This window comes from Pelodiscus sinensis, chromosome 11, assembly GCF_049634645.1.
Source record: "Pelodiscus sinensis isolate JC-2024 chromosome 11, ASM4963464v1, whole genome shotgun sequence".
In the NCBI taxonomy this organism is placed as follows: domain Eukaryota; kingdom Metazoa; phylum Chordata; order Testudines; family Trionychidae; genus Pelodiscus; species Pelodiscus sinensis.
The window spans coordinates 46,378,860-46,399,648 of NC_134721.1; the positions used below are offsets into that span (position 1 = coordinate 46,378,860).

At 55.4% G+C, this 20,789-nt stretch overlaps 1 protein-coding gene across 1 annotated transcript; it reads left to right on the forward strand.

Moving 5' to 3' along the window:
* The first annotated feature begins 467 nt into the window (after positions 1–467).
* LOC102444127 (toll-like receptor 9) lies at positions 468–16,545 on the forward strand. The gene is made up of 2 exons (XM_075939582.1): positions 468–3,984; positions 5,375–16,545. The coding sequence occupies exon 2, from the start codon at positions 5,381–5,383 to the stop codon at positions 8,573–8,575; it is 3,195 nt and encodes a 1,064-aa protein (XP_075795697.1). The 5' UTR covers positions 468–3,984; positions 5,375–5,380; the 3' UTR covers positions 8,576–16,545.
* The last annotated feature ends 4,244 nt before the right edge of the window (positions 16,546–20,789 follow it).

The following is a 20,789-nucleotide window of genomic DNA, read 5'->3' on the forward strand; positions in this document are numbered from 1 at the left end:
ATGGATCACAGCCAACCCCTGAAGGCAGAGGGGGTATGTCTACACTACCACCCTAGTTTGAACTAGGGTGGTTAATGTAGGCAACCGAAGTTGCAAATGAAGCCCGGGATATTTAAATCCCGGGCTTCATTTGCAACTTCGGTTGCCTACATTACCCACCCTAGTTCAAACTAGGGTGGTAGTGTAGACATACCCCCTCTAGTTAAATATCCCGGGCTTCATTTGCATCTTGCCTGGCGCCACCATTTTTAAAGCCCCGGTAGTTTGGACTCCGTGCCCGTGGCTACACGCGGCACGGAGTAGGTAGTTCGGATTAGGCTCTCTAATCCAAACTACCGGTACACCTCGTTCCACGAGGAGTAACGGTAGTTCGGATTAGAGAGCCTAAACCAAACTACCTACTCCGTGCCGCGTGTAGCCACGGGCACGGAGTCCGAACTACCGGGGCTTTAAAAATGGCGGCGCCCGGCAAGATGCAAATGAAGCCCGGGATATTTAAATCCTGGGCTTCATTTGCAACTTCGGTTGCCTACATTAACCACCCTAGTTCAAACTTGGGTGGTGGTGTAGACATACCCAGGTTGTGGGCCTGTGCAGAGAGAGGGGCCTGCCCATGGAGAAAGCAAACAAGGCCCAGCTGATTGCCTGGCTGGAAGAGAGTGACCTGTCCAGGGGCCTGGATCCTGTCCCAGCGGGGAGCAGCCAGACCCCCCCCGCGGGAGTGCCTCAGACTCTCAGTCAGGAGGGAGGGCTGGAATCCACCAGACAGACGTGGTGCCCACCAGGCCACGCTCTGCCAGCAGCGGTTTGTCTCGGCCGGGGTCCTCCCCAGCAGATCTGGGACAGCTGGAGATCGAGCTGAGGCTAAAGGAATTGGAGGATTATAGGGAGGAGCTCCAGGACCGAGAGAGGCAGCGGCAGAATGAGAGGGCCATGGCGGAGCGGAGAAGCCGAGGGGCCCCGGCTGCGGTGAGTCGGGAGGGGCCCAGGGGGCCCGGGATGGCCAGACACTTTGAGAAGCTTGTGCAGGCCCAATGTAAAGATGTGGGGGCCATGGACGGGTTCCTCAGTTCCTTTGAGTGAGCCTGTGAGCTACACCAGGTCCCCCAGCTCCAGCAGCTCACCCCCTTGCTGCATCAAGAGTCTCCAGGGTGCTCAACCAGCTGGAGAATCTGCAGCTGGGGGACTATGAACAGGCCCTGCTGCACAAGTTCGGGCTGACCCCCGAGACGTACAGGAAGACGTTCCAGGGGGCGCTGAAGGGGCCAGGGGAGACCTATGTGGATCTGGCCTCCCGCCTGGCGCAATCCTGCCGCAAGTGGGTGTTCGGGGTCGGGGCCTAGACCGCAGAGGACCTGCTTAAGCTGATGATGCTGGAAGTGCCTTCCTCTGAAAAGCGGATTTCGCTGAGTGCAGCGATGTCAACATCCAGCCTAGTGAGTTCATGCGCAATTAAAGCGGATCGTCGCTCAGGTCGAGTGCTGTCGGCTGAGTCTAACATGGTTCTGATGTTCCAGCATGCGAGTTTAAGTCCTTTCCCACCTTTTAAGGTGAGTGGGATGCGCCGTTGATTCTTTGATATAGTTCGACCGCATATGGAGTTGCCCGTTGACCGTGGGAAGCCAACTGGGGGAGGAGGAGACGAGCTTTGTTTAGGCCACCTTTTCTAGGCCCCTCTCCGTATGGAGCAAGCAGTGCTGTCCCTAGAAAAGGCTGCTTGGTCGCTAAGGATGCTGCCGAGTGATGATGTCGTCTCCAGGTCATCATCAGACGACCACTAGCGCCTGAGCCGCCTGCATGCAGGATTGAGACTGCGGCTGCCAGTGTCCTCTTACACCTGCCGAGTTCGCCCCTTTCCATCGCTACAGGACTTAGTGAGACCGGAGGGAGTAGACGTGAGTATTTCCTTCTTGCCTGCGCAAAGGAGCTTTCAAGTGGAGTGCAGTGTGCGCAGAACTGGCTCCACCCTTTAAACCCGGGGTTCAGCTGCCATGGCCTAGCAAGCTGGGACGGTGACAGCGAGGTCCTCGGGCCGTAGGTTTTACATCAGAGTTGCCTTCTCCTAGGCAGACGGCCTTCCAGGGCTGAAGAGATCCACCTTCCCTGCTATTTCAAACCATAGCTGGTAGGCCACAGCCGCAATCCGCAATAACGAAGTGGCGCGCCTTGGTCCCGAACACTTGGCCATTGGGTCCTAATGAGACTCTTCCGCCCTGGCCGGTGACTCCATCGTGGGAGTTCATTCGCCCAGTGATGCAGTGAACACATCACCCCCTCACGTTGTTTAGTCCGCCAGCTGAAGCGGTTTACCGGGGTGTGGCACTAGGAGCCAGACATGAGAGATTTAGGAGTTGGATGAGGACCAGTGCTTCCGTCCGCTCAAAAATTGAGTGCAGCTACCAGAAAACAAAGGTACTACCTCTACCCAGAGCTCCCTACCTCCCTATCATCGATGTACGCTAGGGCAAAGCCCCCAATCCCCCGCAGCAGCTGGTCCACCAGGTGCTGGAAGGTGGCCGGTGCCCCCTTAAGGCCAAAGGGCAGGACCAGGAACTCATAGAACCCCACCAGGGAGTTAAACGCCAATTTTAGCCTGGCCTCTGAGTCTAGTGGCACCTGCCAGTAGTCCTTAGTGAGCAGGGGCAGATGACCATTTTGCAGGGCCCCGGGCAGCATAATTTCTCGGGGCCCCCCCTTTGCCACGGCGCATGTGCAGTGACGCCATGTGCATGCGCGGTGGCGCCAAGGCGCATGCGCGGGGCTTTTTGAAGCGCGGGGCCCAGGGCGACCGCCCCGTTCGCCCTGCCCTATATCCGCCCCTGTTGGTGAGGTCCAGGGTGGTGAGGTAGCGAGCTCCCCCCAGCTTGTCCAGGAGCTCGTCGGGCCCAGGCATGGGGGAGGCGTCGGACACCGTGATAGCATTGAGCTTCCGATAGTCCACGCAGACTTGATCAACCCGTCCTTCTTGGGAACCAGAACTACCGAAGAGGCCCAGGGGCTGGAGGGCAGCTGGATCACCCCTAGCACCAGTGTGTCCCGGACCTCTCTCTCCAGGTCCTGGGCCGTCTTCCCCGTGACTCTGAATGGGGAGCAGCGCACTGTGGGGTGAGAGCCTGTCTCCACCCGGTGGACAGCCAGGTTGGTGAGACCAGGCTTGTCGGAGAACAGCTGCCAGCAGGAGCGCAGCACCTCTCGGATCTTGGCCTGCTGGGCCAGGGTGAGCTGGTCCGAGGGGGAAATTGACTCCAGAGAAGAGTCTGCTGCAGTCCCAGGGAACAGAGACACCAGGGGATCCTCCCCGTGCTCCTCCCAGAGGAGGCGGTTGTCCTGACTACTAAGCTCCCAGAGAGAGGACCACCAGGTTCGCAGACGCTCGGGTGGTGCCCAGAATCCGCCTTATCGCCATCCCCATACCTGCCTAAGACGCAAGCTTGGGTGGGGGAGGGTGTGACGGCGCGGCGGGGTCCCCCCGACCCTGCACTCCCGTAGCAGCAAGAACAGACCTGCCGGCCGGTAGAACAGGGGGCATATTGATCCTCCAGGACACAGCCCAGCACAGACGGGAGGTGGCTACAGGAGTCCAGTCCTCGTAGAACGAGGTGTACCAGTAATTCGGATTAGAGAGCCTAATTCGAACTACCTACCCCGTGCCGCGTGTAGCTGCGGACACAGAGTCCGCACTAACAGGGATTTAAAAATGGCGGCAAGATGCAAATGAAGCCCGGGATGGGGCTCGGGGCCCGTGGCTCACGGGAGGGGATGGGGCTCGCGGTGCTGCCTGCCCAGAGCAGCCCTTCCTGCATCCCTGACCTCCCAGCCCCACCGGCTGGCTTCTCGACATGCAGAAGTGGTCTGGCTCCGTGACGCAGCCCTGGGGCCAGGCCAGGCTGGTTCCTCTCACTTCCCCTCTGCCGCACACTCGCATTTCCCCGCCTCGCGCAGAGCACGGAGGGTGCGACGGCTGGACCGGCCCCTCTGAGCAGGGTGAGTTTGGGTGTTTGGGAGTCCCAGGGCTCGGGACTGCAGGAATGGGCATAGTGCCTTCTCTGCATGGGGGGCAGAAAGGACGTGAGTGGGGAGCCCCACCAGAGCTGGATGGCAGAAATCAGGACACGGGGGCTGTGGGTCAGGGGTGAGGGGCACCGGCAGGGCTGGGGGGAGCCAGGGCTGGGCTGGCAGGGGCTGTGGGTCAGGGGTGAGGGGCACCGGCAGGGCTGGGGGGAGCCAGGGCTGGGCTGGCAGGGGCTGTGGGTCAGGGGTGAGGGGCACCGGCAGGGTGGGGGGAGCCAGGGCTGGGCTGGCAGAGGCTGTGGGTCAGGGGTGAGAGGCACCGGCAGGGCTGGGGGGAGCCAGGGCTGGGCTGGCAGGGGCTGTGGGTCAGGGGTGAGGGGCACCGGCAGGGCTGGGGGGAGCCCAGGGCTGGGCTGTGGGGCGGGATTGAAGGGCACTGTCAGATCTTTGGGGAGTCTGGGGCTATGGGCTCAGCTTGAGGGGCAGAGCTGGGGGGCCTGGCATGCAGTGAGTCCCTGTGTTCCCAGCTCTGGCACCAGTGAATACTGGATTTGCCCTGGCGTGGGGAAGCTTGCTAGCCCTGAGGCTGGGTCAGTGATACGGGAGCATCCCTGCTGATCTCCCAGGCCTGTTTACACTGGTCTCAATGGGGCAGTGTCACAGCCCCACCATGTCATTGCTAGGCCTGTGCCCCCCATGGCAGTAGGGGGCTCTTTGCCCTGGGGATCCCAGGCCAGGCTGTGAAGGGTGGGATGGGGGGCAGGGCTGGGTGTCTGGGGGGGCTGTCTGCCCTGTGGGTTCCAGGCTGGGCACAGTTGGAGGGTTGGGGGGCTCTTTAGGGCCCGGCAGCCCCTGGTTTCGTAGCGCAGGGGCCCGGCAGATCCTGGTTTCGTAGCGGGGGCCCGGCAGATCCTGGTTTCGTAGCAGGGGGGCCCGGTAGCCCCTGGTTTCATAGCGCGGGGGCCCGGCAGCCCCTGGTTTCATAGCGCGGGGGCCCGGCAGATCCTGGTTTCGTAGCGGGGGCCCGGCAGCCCCTGGTTTGGTAGCGCGGGGGCCCGGCAGCCCCTGTTTTCGTAGTGGGGGACCGGCAGGCCCTGGTTTCGTAGCGTGGGGGCCCGGCAGCCCCTGGTTTCGTAGCGCAAGGGCCCGGCAGGCCCTGCCTGGCACACAGGGTGTTGGTACCATTATGGCCTTGCACATCAGGTTCCCGCCATGGTCAGTCTCGGCAGAGGAAAACGACCAGACATCCAGGGAAGAGGGAGACAGGTGGGCTTTTGCGTGGGGAGACCCTGGAGCACATGGCTCCCCTCTCAGCTCCAGCCCCTGGCTCTAAACTCTTCTCTTGTGCTTTCTGGTGCCCCAGGTGAGCATGCTGCTGTGGCGGGTGTGTCTGCTGGCCGAGGGCCTCCTGGGGGCCGGCGCCCTCTTCCCTAGTTACCCGCCCTGCGCTAACAGCAAAGACGGCAAGAACGTGGACTGCAGCCTGCGCAGCCTCACCCTGGTGCCAGACATACGTTCCAGCAGCGTGACCTCCCTGAACCTGGACAGCAACTTCCTGGCCCTGCTGGCCAATGGCTCCTTCCAGGGCGTCCCTTGCCTGAGGGATCTCTCGCTCAGCTGGAACTGCATGCCGGGGCAGCTGCGGAAAGCGCACGCGGTGTGTCAGCTGGTGATCCAGCCAGGGGCCCTGACCGTGCTGCGCCACCTCACCAACCTGAGCCTGGCAGGAAACAGCCTGAGTGTGCTGCCCCCGCTGCCCTGCACCCTCCGCTTCCTGGACTTGAGTTACAACAACATCCTCAGGCTGGGCCCTCGGAGCCTGGTGGAGCTCAGCCACGTGAGCGAGCTTCTCCTAGGCAACAACTGCTACTACCGGAACCCGTGCGGCTCCTCCGTCAGCCTCGCACGAGATGCCTTCCTGCCCCTGACCTCCCTGAGGCGGCTCTCGCTGAAGTTTAACAACATGACTGCAACTCCCCAGGGGCTCCCGCCCACGCTGCACCAGCTCGACCTCTCGGAGAACAAGATCGCCCACGTGAGCCACCTGGAGAACCTCACCAGCCTGAGGTCCCTCAACCTGGAGTGGAACTGCCAGCGCTGTGACCATGCTGCTCAGCCCTGCTTCCCCTGCCCAGGCAACAAGGCCCTGACCTTCGAGCAGGATGCTTTCCAGAACCTCGCGCAGCTCAGGAGCTTGAACCTGCGAGGCAACTCCCTGCAGGACCTCAACGCCAGCTTCTTCAGCAGCCTCCGCAACTTAGAGACCTTGGATCTGTCAGACAACTTCCTGACCTGCGCCATTAGACATGGCACCTTCTTCTCCGTGCTGAGCTCAGTGCAGACCCTAAACCTGGGCTACAATTACCAGTCACTGGTGACCTTCGAGAATCTGACTCTGTCTGACTCCTTCGGCCAAATGACATCTCTGAAAAATCTCATCATCAATGGCTACTTCTTCAGGCACTTGGCTGAGGACGGGATCAAGCCTCTCTTCAACCTGAGCAACTTGGAGACCCTCCAATTTCGAACCAACTTCATCAGGAACGTGAATCTGTCCCTCTTTTCCAAGTGCAGGACTCTCACGTTCATCAGTCTGTCCCAGAACAACATTGTCTTCTCCCCCCCATGCGAGAGAGGTGGGAATGGAGCTGGAACGGGACCTCGGGGCCTCTCCCATGATGGCACTTTGGTGGGGAATCCCAGACGCTGGGCGGAACCCAAAGGAAGAGCTGAGGCCATGGAGAGGGACAGCCAAAGCTCCCATGCCAACCTCCCGGCAGGCGTTCGCTGCAGCAAGACCCTGGATTTATCATTCAATAGCATCCACAGCATTGAGCCAGCCCAGTTCCAAGGGCTAGAGGCAATTGACTGCCTCAACCTCAGCTCTAATTACATCAGCCAGTCGCTAAATGGCAGCCAGTTCCTGCCGCTGCGGTCCCTGAAGCTGCTGGATCTGTCTCACAATAGGTTCGACCTGTACTATGACAGCGCCCTGCAAGAGGTCTGCCAGCTGGTCGTGCTGAACCTCAGCAATAATCAATTCCACTTCACAATCAAAGGCCTGGGGCACAAGTTTGAGTTCTTGAAAAACCTCACCAACTTGAAATTTCTGAACCTGGACAACAACCAGATCGGTATCAGGATCTCCAAACACCTGGAAAGCGGCTCGCTCGAGACCCTGATCTTCAGCAGGAACCGGCTGGACATCATGTGGATGAGCGGGAGGAATACCTACCTGGAGTTCTTTGTCAAGCTGCCCAGTCTAAGGCTCCTGGACATTTCGTTTAACAACTTGGACTCCATTCCAGCTCAGGTCATTGAAACCTTGCCTGGAAGCTTGAGGAAATTGTCCATTGCCTGTAACAATCTCTACGACTTCCCCTGGGACAAAATGGAAAAGCTGAGCAGCTTGGAATTCCTAGACTTGAGTTATAATGCACTGGAGACGCTGCTGGTCGTGGGCAGAGGCTCCTTTGGCAAGAACCTCACCACCCTCGACCTCAGCTACAACAAAATCAAGTCTCTCCAGGAAGCGTTCTTTTCCCACGCCAGTTCCTTGCACTTTCTCAGTTTGAACCATAACAAGATCCAGATGGTCGATGAAAGCAGCTTTCCCAAAGCCCTTCTTCAGAGCTTGCAGCAGCTGGACGTGAGCAGCAATCCCTTGCGGTGCACCTGTGCAGCCCACTGGTTCCTCACCTTCCTCAAAAGCACGTCCATCACCATAGACCATTTCTCCACTAGCATGCAATGTGACCTGCCCGAATCAAAGCGGGGGCAGCCTCTGCTCTCCATGGACCCTCGGTCCTGCCAGGATATATACGGTCACCTAAGCTTCCTGTGCTCTTCCCTCCTGGTGACCTTGGTGACTGTGCTTCCAGTCCTCCATAAGTTGTATGGCTGGGACCTCTGGTATGTCAGTCACCTCTGCCTGGCCACACTCAGACAAGGCTATGCCCAGGTGGCCACAGCCTCCCGGGAGGAATACGATGCATTCGTAGCCTTTGACGCCCAACACAGCCTGGTGGCTGACTGGGTCTACAATGAGATGGTGCCCCAGCTGGAGGAGAAAGGAAGAAGGAGATTCAAGCTGTGCCTGGAGGAAAGGGACTGGACAGTGGGCGGGTCCAGGATTGAGAACCTCTGTGACTCCATCTACAAGAGCAGGAAAACCATCTTCATCCTGGGGAGAGAAGGGTTTGGCAGCGGCTTCCTGCGGCACACCTTCCTCCTCAGCCAGCAGCGGCTGCTGGACGAGAAGGTAGATGTGCTCCTGCTGGTGCTGCTGGACCCCGCTATGAAGATGTCCAGGTTCCTGCTGGCCCGGAGAAGACTGTGTGGGAGGACAGTCCTGGACTGGCCCTGCAACCCCTTTGCCCAGCCCTACTTCTGGCACTGCGTGCGAGCCCGGCTGGCCTGCGAGGTTCATCCCTTTGATGCCTCACACCTGAGGAGAGGCGTCAGCAGTTCTGGGGCAGGGGAGCTCCTGCCAGCAGAGGACGCCATGGCCAGGCCGGCTTTGCAAAGGCCCCGAGAAGCAGCCAGGGCTTGCGCATGGCAATGACGCCTCTCATGGGGCTGGCTCCTTGTTTTGCTTTTTCCCCCTTTTCCCCATTCGGAGGGTGCTCAGATTCACACCCCTGCTTAGCGTGGCTGAGCAGAAGGGGCTAGGCTGCCTGAGGAATGCCCTGGGGATCCCCAGGGCTCAAGTGTGCTGCTTGAGCAGCCCTGCATCTGGGATTTGTCCCCCGGTTCCTGAGCTACTAGGAACAGAGGCCACAGGGCTGGAGGGACCTCCTGAGTCGCAGGCAGCCCTGCCGTAGCACACACGGAGCAGAGTGCAGGGACTCTGGGCGTTCCACCCCCCCAGGCCCTGGAGTTGCTCCTGGACCAAACCTCTCAGGGTCAGAAACTTGCTTCTAATCTCCAGCCTGAATTTACTCGTGGCCAGTTCCTCGGCAGGTGTTTTTGTGGCCACCCTGGCCTTTCGCTTCCTGAGCTCTCCCCTGCCAGGTGTACTTACAGGGAGCAGCCCGAGCCCCTCCGACCAGCCACCTCTTCCAGTCTCCTCTCTTCAGCTGGGCCCCTCCGCTCCCCTGGCCCCCTGGCAGCTCTTCCCTGCACTGCTTCCAGCTGAAACGCTCCTTTCTTGACCATGGGAGACCAGCCTTGTGCACCATACGCCAGCCCAGGCCTCACCACAGCGCCTTGCACCAGGGCGTTGTGACAGGACCCCCCATGCTTTATGAAATGGACGTATGGACATGAATATGCATAACTCAAAGGTGCTTTGAGCGATTTTGGGGAACCCACCGATCTTCATGTCCCGATGTGCCGGTTCTGTTTATCTTACGTGGCTGTGTGTATCATTTGTGTGTGTCCGATTAGACACACGGAGTGGGGAATACTTTGTGGGTTTCAAACGTGTGAATGAGAGACATGGAGGGTGTTACCCTCAAAGTCTTGATGAGCAATTGTTAAACTATCGATTTTGTCCTTAAGTCCTAGCATGGTTGGTAGGGAGGGGCCTCAATTCCTTACCAAAAAGAATAGGGAAGTAGAGGGCCTTGGTCTTTTAGCTGGGCGGCACCTGAAGGAAGGAGCCGGAGACCCAGGGTGGGGGAGAGAGCCCTGGTTTGGAGGGGCAGCTGGAAAAGAGGTTTTAGGGGGAGTTTGAAGAGTTTGCACTGAGGTTTCAGTGGAGAATTAGCCAAGCGATTTTGTTTCTTTTGATTTGTAACCTACTTTGCTCTGCCTGTTCTTGCTTATTACCACTTACCTCCTACTGCTTCCACTTAATAAAATCACTTTTATTTTCTGTCAAACCCAGTGTAAACAATAATTACCGGGGAGGCCAATCCCTTTCATTGTTAAAGGTGGCTTATCCTTATCTGATTCTTTCGGGTTTGATCCCGTCTGGGGAGTGATATCCCAGGAAGCTGGGCCCTAAACTGCCCTCTCCTCGGGCCGGAAGTGGTTCAGTGTCTGTACTGCTTCTCAGTGGGGGCAGGGACCTCAGCTCGGGGCCTTGGCTGGGGGGGACCAGGGAGCTGGCCCAGCAGGACCGGGCGGTGAGGAGCCCCAGAGAGCAGGAAGGCGAGTGGCATTGGCCGAGTCAGCACCCCGGGAGGCCCCCCGAGGGGTTGTCTGTGACCGCACCCTGTTACAGGTGTCAATACTTCTCTGTCGCCCCTGGAAACGCCTCGCCTGAGACAGCCGGTGAGTGCAATTGCCCTTGCCACAGCTGTGCCCCTGGGCCAGGAGAGGCTAAACTTCTCCCTGAGGGGCAAGGAATGGCCGATCGGGTGCAGATGGCTTCCCTTTGCAGCCCCCAGTCCATCCCCACCCCCACCTCCTGCCTGAGGCCCCGTTCTGCCCTACCTCTTCCCTCCCCTGCTCCATCTCTTCCCCCAGGCTCCCTGCCTGCCGCCCGCTCCTCTCCACCGTGTGAAAGAAGGGGCGGGGCTAGGCTGCGGGTGTCCCTTGAAAAGCCAATGGGACCGTGCCCTCCGTCCTTGTTCCAGCGACCCCTAGTGGAACTGCTCCCGCCTCAGTGATACTGGTAGCACAGCTCTCCCCAGCCTTAATGGTGAGCGACTGGGAGAGGGGTGAAGAGACGGGAGTAGGGTCAGGAAGAGGTGGGACCAGAGTCTTGAGGAAGAAGTGGGGGCGAGGCTTTGGTGGGCGGGGTCACAGTCTAAAGCTCCCCACATGAAAGAGTCATGTGCTGCCTATGGCTGCGTCCCATTGGCGATTCCTAGTGCTGCTGTGATCAACCCACACTCCTCATCTGCTTCCTCCAGTTGATTAGCCCCCAGTATGTAGTCGCACTCTTATTAATGGAGCCCGAGTGCACCACTTTGCACTGTGAATGTCATCCCATCGCTGTTCCTCCATCTTCAGAAGCATCCAGCTCTCCCTGTCTAAGGCTCTGAACCTCCTCTGCATTGATCATGCCCCTCCCCCCGTTGTTTCATCAGTGCCCCCCCCACCTCTTGCGCCAAGGTCAGCCATGAAAATAGCCAATAAGATCAGTCCGTGATAGACTCCCTACTAGTAACCTCCCTCCAGCCCAGTAATTCATCTTTCTGCATAGCCTCTCGTCCCCTCCCCTTTTAGCCAGTTCCAGACCCACCGGCATTGCCCATGAGAAACTGGATCAAATGCTTCCCCAATGTCCAGTCAGATTAGATCTACCACACTTCTGTAGTCTAGAAAGCCAGTTCTTGTCCAGGAAAGATCAGTTGGTCTGGCACAATCTGTCTATCTGGCTAAACCCATGATACATTTTACATTTAAATGTCTTTAATTATTTTTCCTGCAGAATTGATTTTAAAGCTCTGCATCCAGCTGAAGTCAGACGAATGGCCCTGTAATAGCCCAGAATATTTTTCTCCCCTTTCTTCAACATAGATATGACAACCACAATTCACCAGTCATATGTTCTCATCCTCCTTCTCATGGCTGACAAGCTCCCAATCAGTCTTGATCTCCAACACAGACAGGACAGCAGCTCTTTGAAATCAGTCACCCCTAGTCCGAAACAAACATTGTCAGAAATCAGGCATTGATCTCCAGGATTGGAACAACTGTGTCCTCTGCACCCACTTGGAAGAAATAGCTTCCAAAAATAATTGACATTTTTTCTGAGGCCTACAACCCACTTGGCCTCACCCTCAACCCCAAGACAAGGAAAGTTCTACTCCAAATCAGCAGGATCCTGCCCAGATAATTCAGCTCGGTAAAGGGCCCTGGAAGAACACCGAGCCCTTCCTCTGCCTCACAGCCATCTGTTGCAGAAAGCAGCTTTTGGGCACCCGAGAAAACACAACTTTGAAGATTGCGATACCAAGCATCAAACCAGGCTTCCCCTGTTCCTGGCTGCTGTTGCCTCTGCTCTCCTGTGTACAGCAGGTGCCTCAGGGTTCTGGAGCACCACCAGCAGGGCCACCACAAGAGTTTCTGAATCAAGTAGGGTGATCAGAACCCCAACATCAGTGTTCTGTCCTAGGCCAAAATCTCAGCCCTGAAGTGATGATTATCTGCCACCCAGCTCCCCTGGGCTGATCATATTCTTCTAATGCCAGACTATTGACTCCTGGAGCACGTCATGTTCTCACAACTTAGTCATGGCCAAAGCATGAGGGGTGACCCCCCCACACCTCCATGTCACTTTCATAGCCAATATGAAGAAGTGCAAGATTGACATCAAGTCATGGGAAACCCAAGCCCCCAACCAACCAAAATGGAGAAGGACCTTGTAGTATGCGTCCTGGTATTTCAAGAAGATCCAACAAAGACAACAGGAAATGAAGAAACAGAAAAGGAGGAAAGGACGTGCTGCAGATTGAGACTACGTCCAGACTGCAGGCTTCTTTTGGAAGAAGCTTTTTTTGGAAGAGATCTTCCAAAAAAACTTCTTCTGAAAGAGAGCGTCCACACTGCAAAAGTGTGTTGAAAAAGCCATTTTTTTCGAAAGAGAGCATCCAGACTGAATGGACGCTCTCTTGCGGGTAAGCTGTGACTGCTATGGACGGAATGGCCACCAGGGCACCGGTGCTTTTTCCTCTTTCCTCTTCTTCCAAAAGAACTCCCTCTTCCCCATCCACACACGCCTTTTCCCGAAAGCGCTCTTTCGCAAAAAGGCTTCTTCCTCGAGGAATGAAGAATGCTGGAAAAACCCCTCTGTTCTTTCCATTTTCTTGCAGAAGAACGCAATTGCAGTGTGGACGTTTCTCAAGTTTTGTTGGGAAAACGGCCGTTTTTTCCGACAAAACGCTGTAGTGTAGACATACCCAGACTCAACAATCCATATCCCGCCCTTCCACAAAGTGTCTGCCCCAGCTGGGACAAGATCTGTCTCATCAGTCATCTGTGGATCCACCATGGGTAACTGGCGATTGCTTTCTGAAAGACAATCACCCTTGCACTCTGAGGGAGCCCCAGCCTTACACGGCAGTAGATTTTTGCCATTATTGTATTTTGGGCTTTTTGTAGGCTCTGCTCCTTTTAACTGCAATTTTGTACCCCTCATGCCACCTGGAGGGGAGTTTTCAGGGTTGGGTTGCATCCATGTGCTAGACATGGCTACAGGAGCTGCTGCTTTCAATCCCTTCATTATCATTGAAATGCTGTGTTCTCACTCACACAATGATAATTGACTTGGAAATGTCATCCAGTTAGCGTTCTTAAAATTCCAGGTGGAAAAATTTCCAATATTTTCAAGCTTACCTTGCCCTTGAAGTATAACAAGTAAAGGCACATGACCATGCCCCATTCTTTCTTTCTTAGCCAGTTGCCTTTACTTGTAATATTTGCTGTTACAATTCCTGGGTCTAAGCAGGAAACATTCCCATTTGCTTCATTAAATCTAGTTGGTGTGCTGTTGTTTAAAACCACTTTTTTGCTTTCATCAGTGAACTTTTCTAAGCCTGCACCATTTTTTATCAATTGTCTTATTTCCCTGCAATTTATGACTATTTAGGTCACTGTATATGATCGATTGTCTTTTAGCATCATTGCTATTTCTTCTAGTGCCAAACTTTCTAATTTCCCACATGGACTGAAATATTATAACGCCTTAAAGAAGTCTTGCTCTTCTGCTTTGAGATCTCAGTAGAAGTAGTGGCTAGATGTATTTCTTCGTTCTTTATTGCTGTGTAGTTTAATCTCCCCCCTACAAAAGTATAAATGCCTCCTCCTCTTCCTAGCTTTCAGTCTTGCCCGAAAGGCAATGCACTGTAGGATTGCAGAAAGCAAGATTTCCAGCCAGCCATGTACCCTCCAAACAGCTGACGTCTGGTTTTGTTTTCACTTCTAGGAAGGATATTGTCTTTTAGTTCTTGTCCGTATGCTGTCAGGCCTCACACATGCCAGCAAAAGATCCCCATATGAGCCCTGCATCACCATTACCCTCATCCAGCAGGGTTCCTGGGTGGCTGGAGAGTTTCCTCCCTTCCCCCCAGGGACCCCTAATGGCACTCGGTACTGCCATGCACCATGGTGGTGGTGTTGTGTGATGACACTGAATTTTTCATAATATTCTGTATGAATACTACGAGTGCCTCAGTGTCCCCTGTGTGCTGCATGTTGAATTAGGTGGGGAAAAGGGGTGTTTAATCTTTGCAGAGACCCAGGTATGACTGATGCTTCAGTGCCTGGGGCTGGAGCCCCACATCCCTGGAGAACCCCAAAGACAATGGCCTGGCCATACTCAGTAACCAAAGGCCACGGACCCCTTTGCAGTAAACCAGCCAGTGTGGGCCAGCTGGAAAACTATAGGCTGAGAAGGAGACGAAGGGCCAGGTGACCGTGTTTGACCAGGCACAGGAACGAGAAGGACCCGGCGGTTGTATAGTGTAACTTTCTGTTCTCTGTGATCATCAAGGACTGTTCAGGCCGTGTTCCAGACAGCTAATACAGCTTCCTACTTTGCCAGCAGGCAGAGAATCACTGCAGAGTCAGGAAGTCGGGGGAGGGGGGCAGCGCTCCTTTTGGGGGTGCATGTTTCCCCTGGCAGCCAGTCCAGGTGGGATCTGTGACCCTCAGCATCGCCTGTGGGGTGCCCACACAGGGCTTGGGAACCATCTGATCCAACTAAATCACAGCCAGTGGTTGGCTTCAGCTTCCAGCTGGGAGAGCTAAGAGGACCCAGCCCCACACAGGCAGGAGCAGGCTGAGCTACTGCGGGAAAGGACCCTGCAGTCCCTGGCTAGGTCTGGGCTAGCAGGGTTGTTTCATGTCAACTTTCGTCCCCGGGTTGCTGGAAGGGCCCAGTCAGGCTCTGGAAGAGGAACAGCCACAGTTCATATTGTCGGTGAAGGCCGGTAATTGGAGCCCGTGAGTAGAGATGCCAGGTGTCCGGTTTTGAACTGGACAGTCCAGTATTTGAGCTTTCTGTTCGGGAAACAAACTGAGAAAATAGAAATGAGACAATATCAATGTCCAGTGTGGTCTAAATCAGATGTGATGTGGATTGTGGTGTCATGGCAAGTGTGTCTGGTATTTTTGTTGAAACCACCTGGCACCCGTACCCATGAGGGGGAGGGGTGCTCTCCCAAATGGCACCAGAAGTTACCCTTGAGGGTTAGTGTGGCTGGTGGCTTGGAATGAGAGTCCTGCGACTGTACTGCCTAATGGGGGGCTTGCAGTGGGGATAGAGGCAGCAAAGGGCTGTGGGACTCCGTGAGGTGGGCTGACCATTCACTCTAGGTTCCCAGCTGAGGGCCAGTGCTCAAGGACTCTGGCATCATGGTTCCCACGGGCCCAAACTAGTGTGTGATGCAGGCAGAGTGGGATCCAGATCAGGCCATGGTCCCCATGCAGCAACTGAGCACGGGCAGATAGGTGGCTGGGGCAGGCTGGCTCCCTTGCGGGTCCTGGCAGTTGAACTACAGAGCAAGGTGACAAGAATGTGGATTGGATTCAGCGAGTGGTGCTGGCGCTCCTCTCACAATAGCTGCATCCCATAGTGCCTGGCAGCATTGGAGTGTTTGCACAAATCGGCAGCCAGGAGAGGGACACTTGCTAGTGGAAAGTGGGATCTCCATCAGTGCCAGATGGACAAATGCTTTGGTGCACTCTCTCCTCACCACTACAAAGGGACTTTTGCAAGAGAATTCCTCCCATCGGCCAAGTGTGCAGCTCAAAGCAGAAGTGAGAAAAGTTAAAAAACCCTCACAAGGAGGAACTGTTTTATGCTGCCTTTATTCTGGGGGCAAGGATTTCGAGGTCTAAGCAAAAGCTCTCCTGTGCTTTGCCTGGGTCCTAAGAGCCTAAGGGACCTAGAGGATGAACCAACACTGGAATAAGACTTGTGGCACAGCTGCAGCTGGCCCAGGTCAGCTGATTTGGGCTTGTGAGTCTGTTTGTGAGGCAAAACATTGCTGTGCAGACATTCAAGCTTGGGTTAGACCCAAGGCTTCTGGGACCCTCCACTCATAGGGTCTGTCACATTACTGAATTTGAGGAAAGCAGCCAGATCACTGCTGCACCCATAGGTGGGGGTTTTGGCCCCAAAATGGTATAAAAGGGGGCCATGTGGGGTGTTGAATAGAAGCTTACTGTCTGCTAATCTTATGTACACTAGTCATGTGATTGTATAATATCTGTGTGTAGAGTTAGGAATCTGTAATCTGTGTGGATACTGAATATTTCTCTGCATGTGGTTGAGCATTGGGCAGAGCCCGGCCTATGGACATGCTAATTAGCGAGGCCCTGTGGGACAATGGCACTCAATGGGCCAAGGACACACCTCAAGAATGAGGGCTGACACCTGAGGGCTGCCAGCAGGGAACACAGGAATAGGCCTCTGGCCAGGTGACCTGCTGCAGCCAAGAAGAGACCAGGAAGGAGGGATAAATAGGCCATGTGGCTGACTCCATCTTGGTACTCAGCTCAGCACTTCATCCCAGAGGCAGCAGTGCAGGGATCGAAGAGCCAGGAAGAACTGTGGACCCATCCTGATCCTAGGATGCTCAACAAGGACTTTTAAGCCAGCAGCTGTAACATCTCTGCTAGAGCCTGCATCGAGAACTGGGGGTATGTCTACACTACAGCGCTAGTTCGAACTAACTTAGTTCGAATTAGTTAATTCGAACTAAGCTAGTTCGAACTAACGCATCTAGAACTAAAAACTAGTTCGAACTAGCGTTTTGCTAGTTCGAACTAGCAAGTCCACATTGAGTGGACTCTGAACAGGGCTTAAGGATGGCCGGAAGCAGTGCCGGCAGGGCATAAAAGGAGGACTTAGAGCATGGAGATGCTGTCTCAGGCTAGCCGAGGGCTGCGCTTAAAGGGTCCCGACCCCCACCCCGGACACACAGTTCTAAGGGGTGCCCCGCTTGCAAAGAAGTTCTGGCTTGGAGTGCCCTGAGTGCCCACACTGGGCACATCACACCACTCGGCCATCAGCCCGGCTGCACTTGCCGCAGGCTGCCCCAGAAGCCCGCAGAGCCAGCCCAGTCCTCCCCATCGGGGGCTCGTACCCCATTCCTCCCTCACCTCCTTCCACTTACCCTTCCTTAGCCCCCCTTCTTATTGATGTACAAAATAAAGATAACGTTTCTTCCAACATTGACTTTGTCTTTATTGAAAAAAAACTGGGGGAGACTGGGAAAAGGAGGTGGGAGAGGGGAAGAGAAAGGCTGGGAGAGGGGAGGGCAACTAACATGATCAGGGGTTGGGAACAGGTCCCAGATGAAGAGAGGCTACAGAGACTGGGACTGTTCAGCTTAGAAAAGAGGAGACGGAGGGGGGACAGGATAGAGGTCTCTAAAAGCAGGGGTTGGGTGGAGAGGGTGCATTCAGAAAAGTTCTTCCTGAGTTCCCATAAAGAAGGACTAGAGGACACCAAAGGAAAGGAATGGGTAGCAGGCTTCAAACTAGTAAGAGAAAGTTGTTCTTCTTGACAAAGCAAATAGTTAACCTGTGGAACTCCTTGCTGCAGGAGGCTGTGAAGGCTAGAACTAGAACAGAGTTTAAAGGGAAGTGAGATAAAGTGATGGAGGTTGGGTCCATGGAGTCCTATTAGCCAGAGGGTAGGAGTGGTGTCCCTGCCCAAAGTTTGTGGAAGGCTGGAGAGGGATGGCACGAGACAAATGGCTTGGTCATTGTCTTCGGTCCATCCCCTCCAGGGTCCCTAGGGTTGGCCGCTGTTGGCAGACAGGCTACTGGGCTAGATGGACCTTTGGTCTGACCCAGGACGGCCATTGTAAGCTCAGGGCTCAGGGTCGGGGGTCTCAGTGGACCCCCTTGATTTTCATGCACACCTGCTCCTGGGTGGCCAGGCTGGCAGCTCTCCTGCCCTAGCCGGCCACTTTCCTGTGCCTAGTGCGGAGATCATGGACGAGGTCCATGATGTCCGCACTAGCCCAGGAAGGTGCCCGCCTCTTGCGGTCCAGGGCAAGCTCCCGGGAGCCACCAGCCTGGTCCCGGCAAGAGGGGGTGGGCTGGGGGGCATCGGGTGGGTGGCTCTGTGCCGTGCCAGGTGCAGGGTCTGCTAGCTGGGTGCTGGCAGGCTTGCACCTGGCACGGGCACCGTAGCCAGCCCGTGCCCCTTTAAGGGGTCCGGGGCCGGGAGGGGGGCATAGAGTTTCCCTGGTGTTGGCCAGAGTGGCCACCAGGGAAACCTGGGGAGGGCTAGCCTCCCACTAGTTCGAACTAAAGGGCTACACAGCCCTTAGTTCGAACTAGCTAGTTCGAACTAGGCGTTAGTCCTCGTAAAATGAGGTTTACCTAGTTCGAACTAAGCGCTCCGTTAGTTCGAATTTAGTTCGAACTAACGGAGCGCTAGTGTAGCGCCTAGGAAAGTTAGTTCGAACTAACGTCTGTTAGTTCGAACTAACTTTTCAGTGTAGACATACCCTGGGAGATTTGATGCATGTAATGTACTATCCTTTAACAACCTTACTCTCGTGCTTTTCTTTATTGTAATAATAAACCTTTAGATGTTAGATGCTAAAGGATTGGCCCAGCGTGATTTGTGGGTAAGGTCTAAAGGGTAAATTGACCTGGGATCTGTGGCTGGTTTCTTGGAACCGGACAGAACTTGTCGGGGTAGGTGGGATTGGGTTCTAAGACCCCCCACCCGTATATGAGGCCCGGGGCCATCTGGGGCATGGATATTGCTGGGGTGTCGGAGGGGTTTTGCTCGTGAGGCTTTAGGCAGGCAGCTGAAGCGCTCGGTGGGACTGGTTTGTGGCCTGTTTGGAGAGGTCACCAGTCTGGGGGCTGTAAGGAGCCCCAAAGTTGAGCAATTCGCCCTGAGCGGACGCCCTCAGCTGTGCCCAGACATGGCCCGGTCCGTCACAGGGTCCCAAATCTTGAGCCTTGGTCTGAGCCTGCAGGCCTACACAGCAGCCCTGTAGCCCAAACCCCAGCAGCCCAGGTTTGCTGCCCTGGGCCAGCCATTGGTGTTTTAATTGCTGCGCAGGGTCAGTCTCAGAGGCTTGTATAATAAGCAGCTGTTACTTTGGGAACCTTGAACCTGGCACTGGTACATATGTACATTTGCCTGCTTTAACCATATAAACAACTTTGTTTCCTTTACCTTTATTATAAGGGTGGCTACAAGCGTTGTCTTTGGGCGAGATCTAAGGTGCAATTCACTCAGGTAAGTAACTAGTCCTTTGGGACTGGCAGTAACTTGCATATTGCTGTGATCCTTGGCAGAAGAGACCATTTAGCACAAAGGGAGGCCCACCCGAGGCCAAGCTAGATCAGAGTCTACAGAGACTAGACCGGGGTTGTCTGGGACTCCATGGTAAGACTCACAGGTGTGGATGTGGGTGTGTGACTCTTGCTTCTGGGGCAGCTGCGTGACACCAGAAGCCCCTTAGAAGTGGAGGCAGGGCCACTGGTGCCCAAACCATGGCCCTGCCTCCTGCTATGCCCTGAGGCCAGGCCCTCATTCTGCCTCTTCCTGCCTCCTCCCATAAAGCCCTGTCTCCCCCCCCCCCCGCAACTGTGCCTCTTTGTCCCCTCTCAAGGCTCCTGCTGGCCTCCAGCTTGCACCTCTCTGTCCCCTCCTCTGAACTCCCTCCTGGACTGCTGCTCATGCCTCTCTGCTCCCTCCCCTAGAGAGGCATGAGTGGTGGATCGGGCCTCAAGGGAAGAGACAGAGCAGGGGCATAGCCACAATCTAGGTGCCAGTGGCTGCCCCACTAGTCAGGAGCTTCTGGTGGTGGTGCTCCAAAAACTGTGCTTTCAGCTCCTCTCAGTAGCAAGCATTCATTTCAGCCCTGGGTCTATGTCACTTGGTGCTCGGACCCTGAACAAGCTCTTCAGGACATCCTTAGTGGTGGTCCACTCTTTCCGTGGAAGCAGACTAGTACACTAGTCTGGGGCCTGCAGGGACTTCCATTGTGTACAGTGCTGGCAGAATAGGGATGGGCTGGCGCCAGAGTTGTTGACTCGAGTCCCATGACTTGAACTCGAGTCCGACTGAAGTCGCCTAGGTGATTTGACTTAAGACTCAACTCGGGTTCATTGTTTGTTACTTGAGACTCAACTTGAGACTTGCTAATTTTGTTAAATCGACTCGGTGAAAAAATTGTCCGAAAATGCTGATATTGATGGCTTGTACAAAAGTGATTTGACATTTTTTAAATTAAGACTTGGGACTTGACTCGAAAGTGACTTTAGGGACTCAAGACTTGACTTGAGACTTGAACTGTAGTGACTTGAGACTTGACTTGGAGTTGACAATGACGACTTGAAGACAACACTGGTCAGTTCCTGTGGGTGGTCAGACAAGAGGTCAGTGCTTTTTTTGTGACGGTACTGCCCGGTACGCAGTACTGGCTCCTCCAGACACAGTACCAGCACCTCCAGTCAGAGCTCAACAACTTTTCCCCTGGAGTACTGACACCTTTTTTTTTTTTTTAACCAAAAAAGCACCCTCTAATGTTTTATGTCCCGGTGTGGAATGAATTGTGCCACCTAGGCTGGGGGGTTGGGTGCAGGTGCCCCTCGGGGTCAGAAGGCAGGTCCCATAAGGGGTCGGGGGGTAGAGGTCAGAGGGTGGGGTCCTGTGGGGGTCAGGGGGTAGGTGAGATTGCAGCTCCAATAAAGGGCCAGGGGTCAGAGGACGGGTCCCAGGGGAGGGGCCATCTAGATGCGTGAGAAAGTGGTTCAGAGCCAGGCCTTCATTCTGCACCGTGATTGGCTGGCTACCGATTCTGTTGGCCAATGGGCGGTCGCAAGCCCCATGGGGGAGGAGCGTCACGTGACTCTAGCGTGCGTCGGAAAGCCTGCGGCTGCGCAGCCAGAGGAGCGAG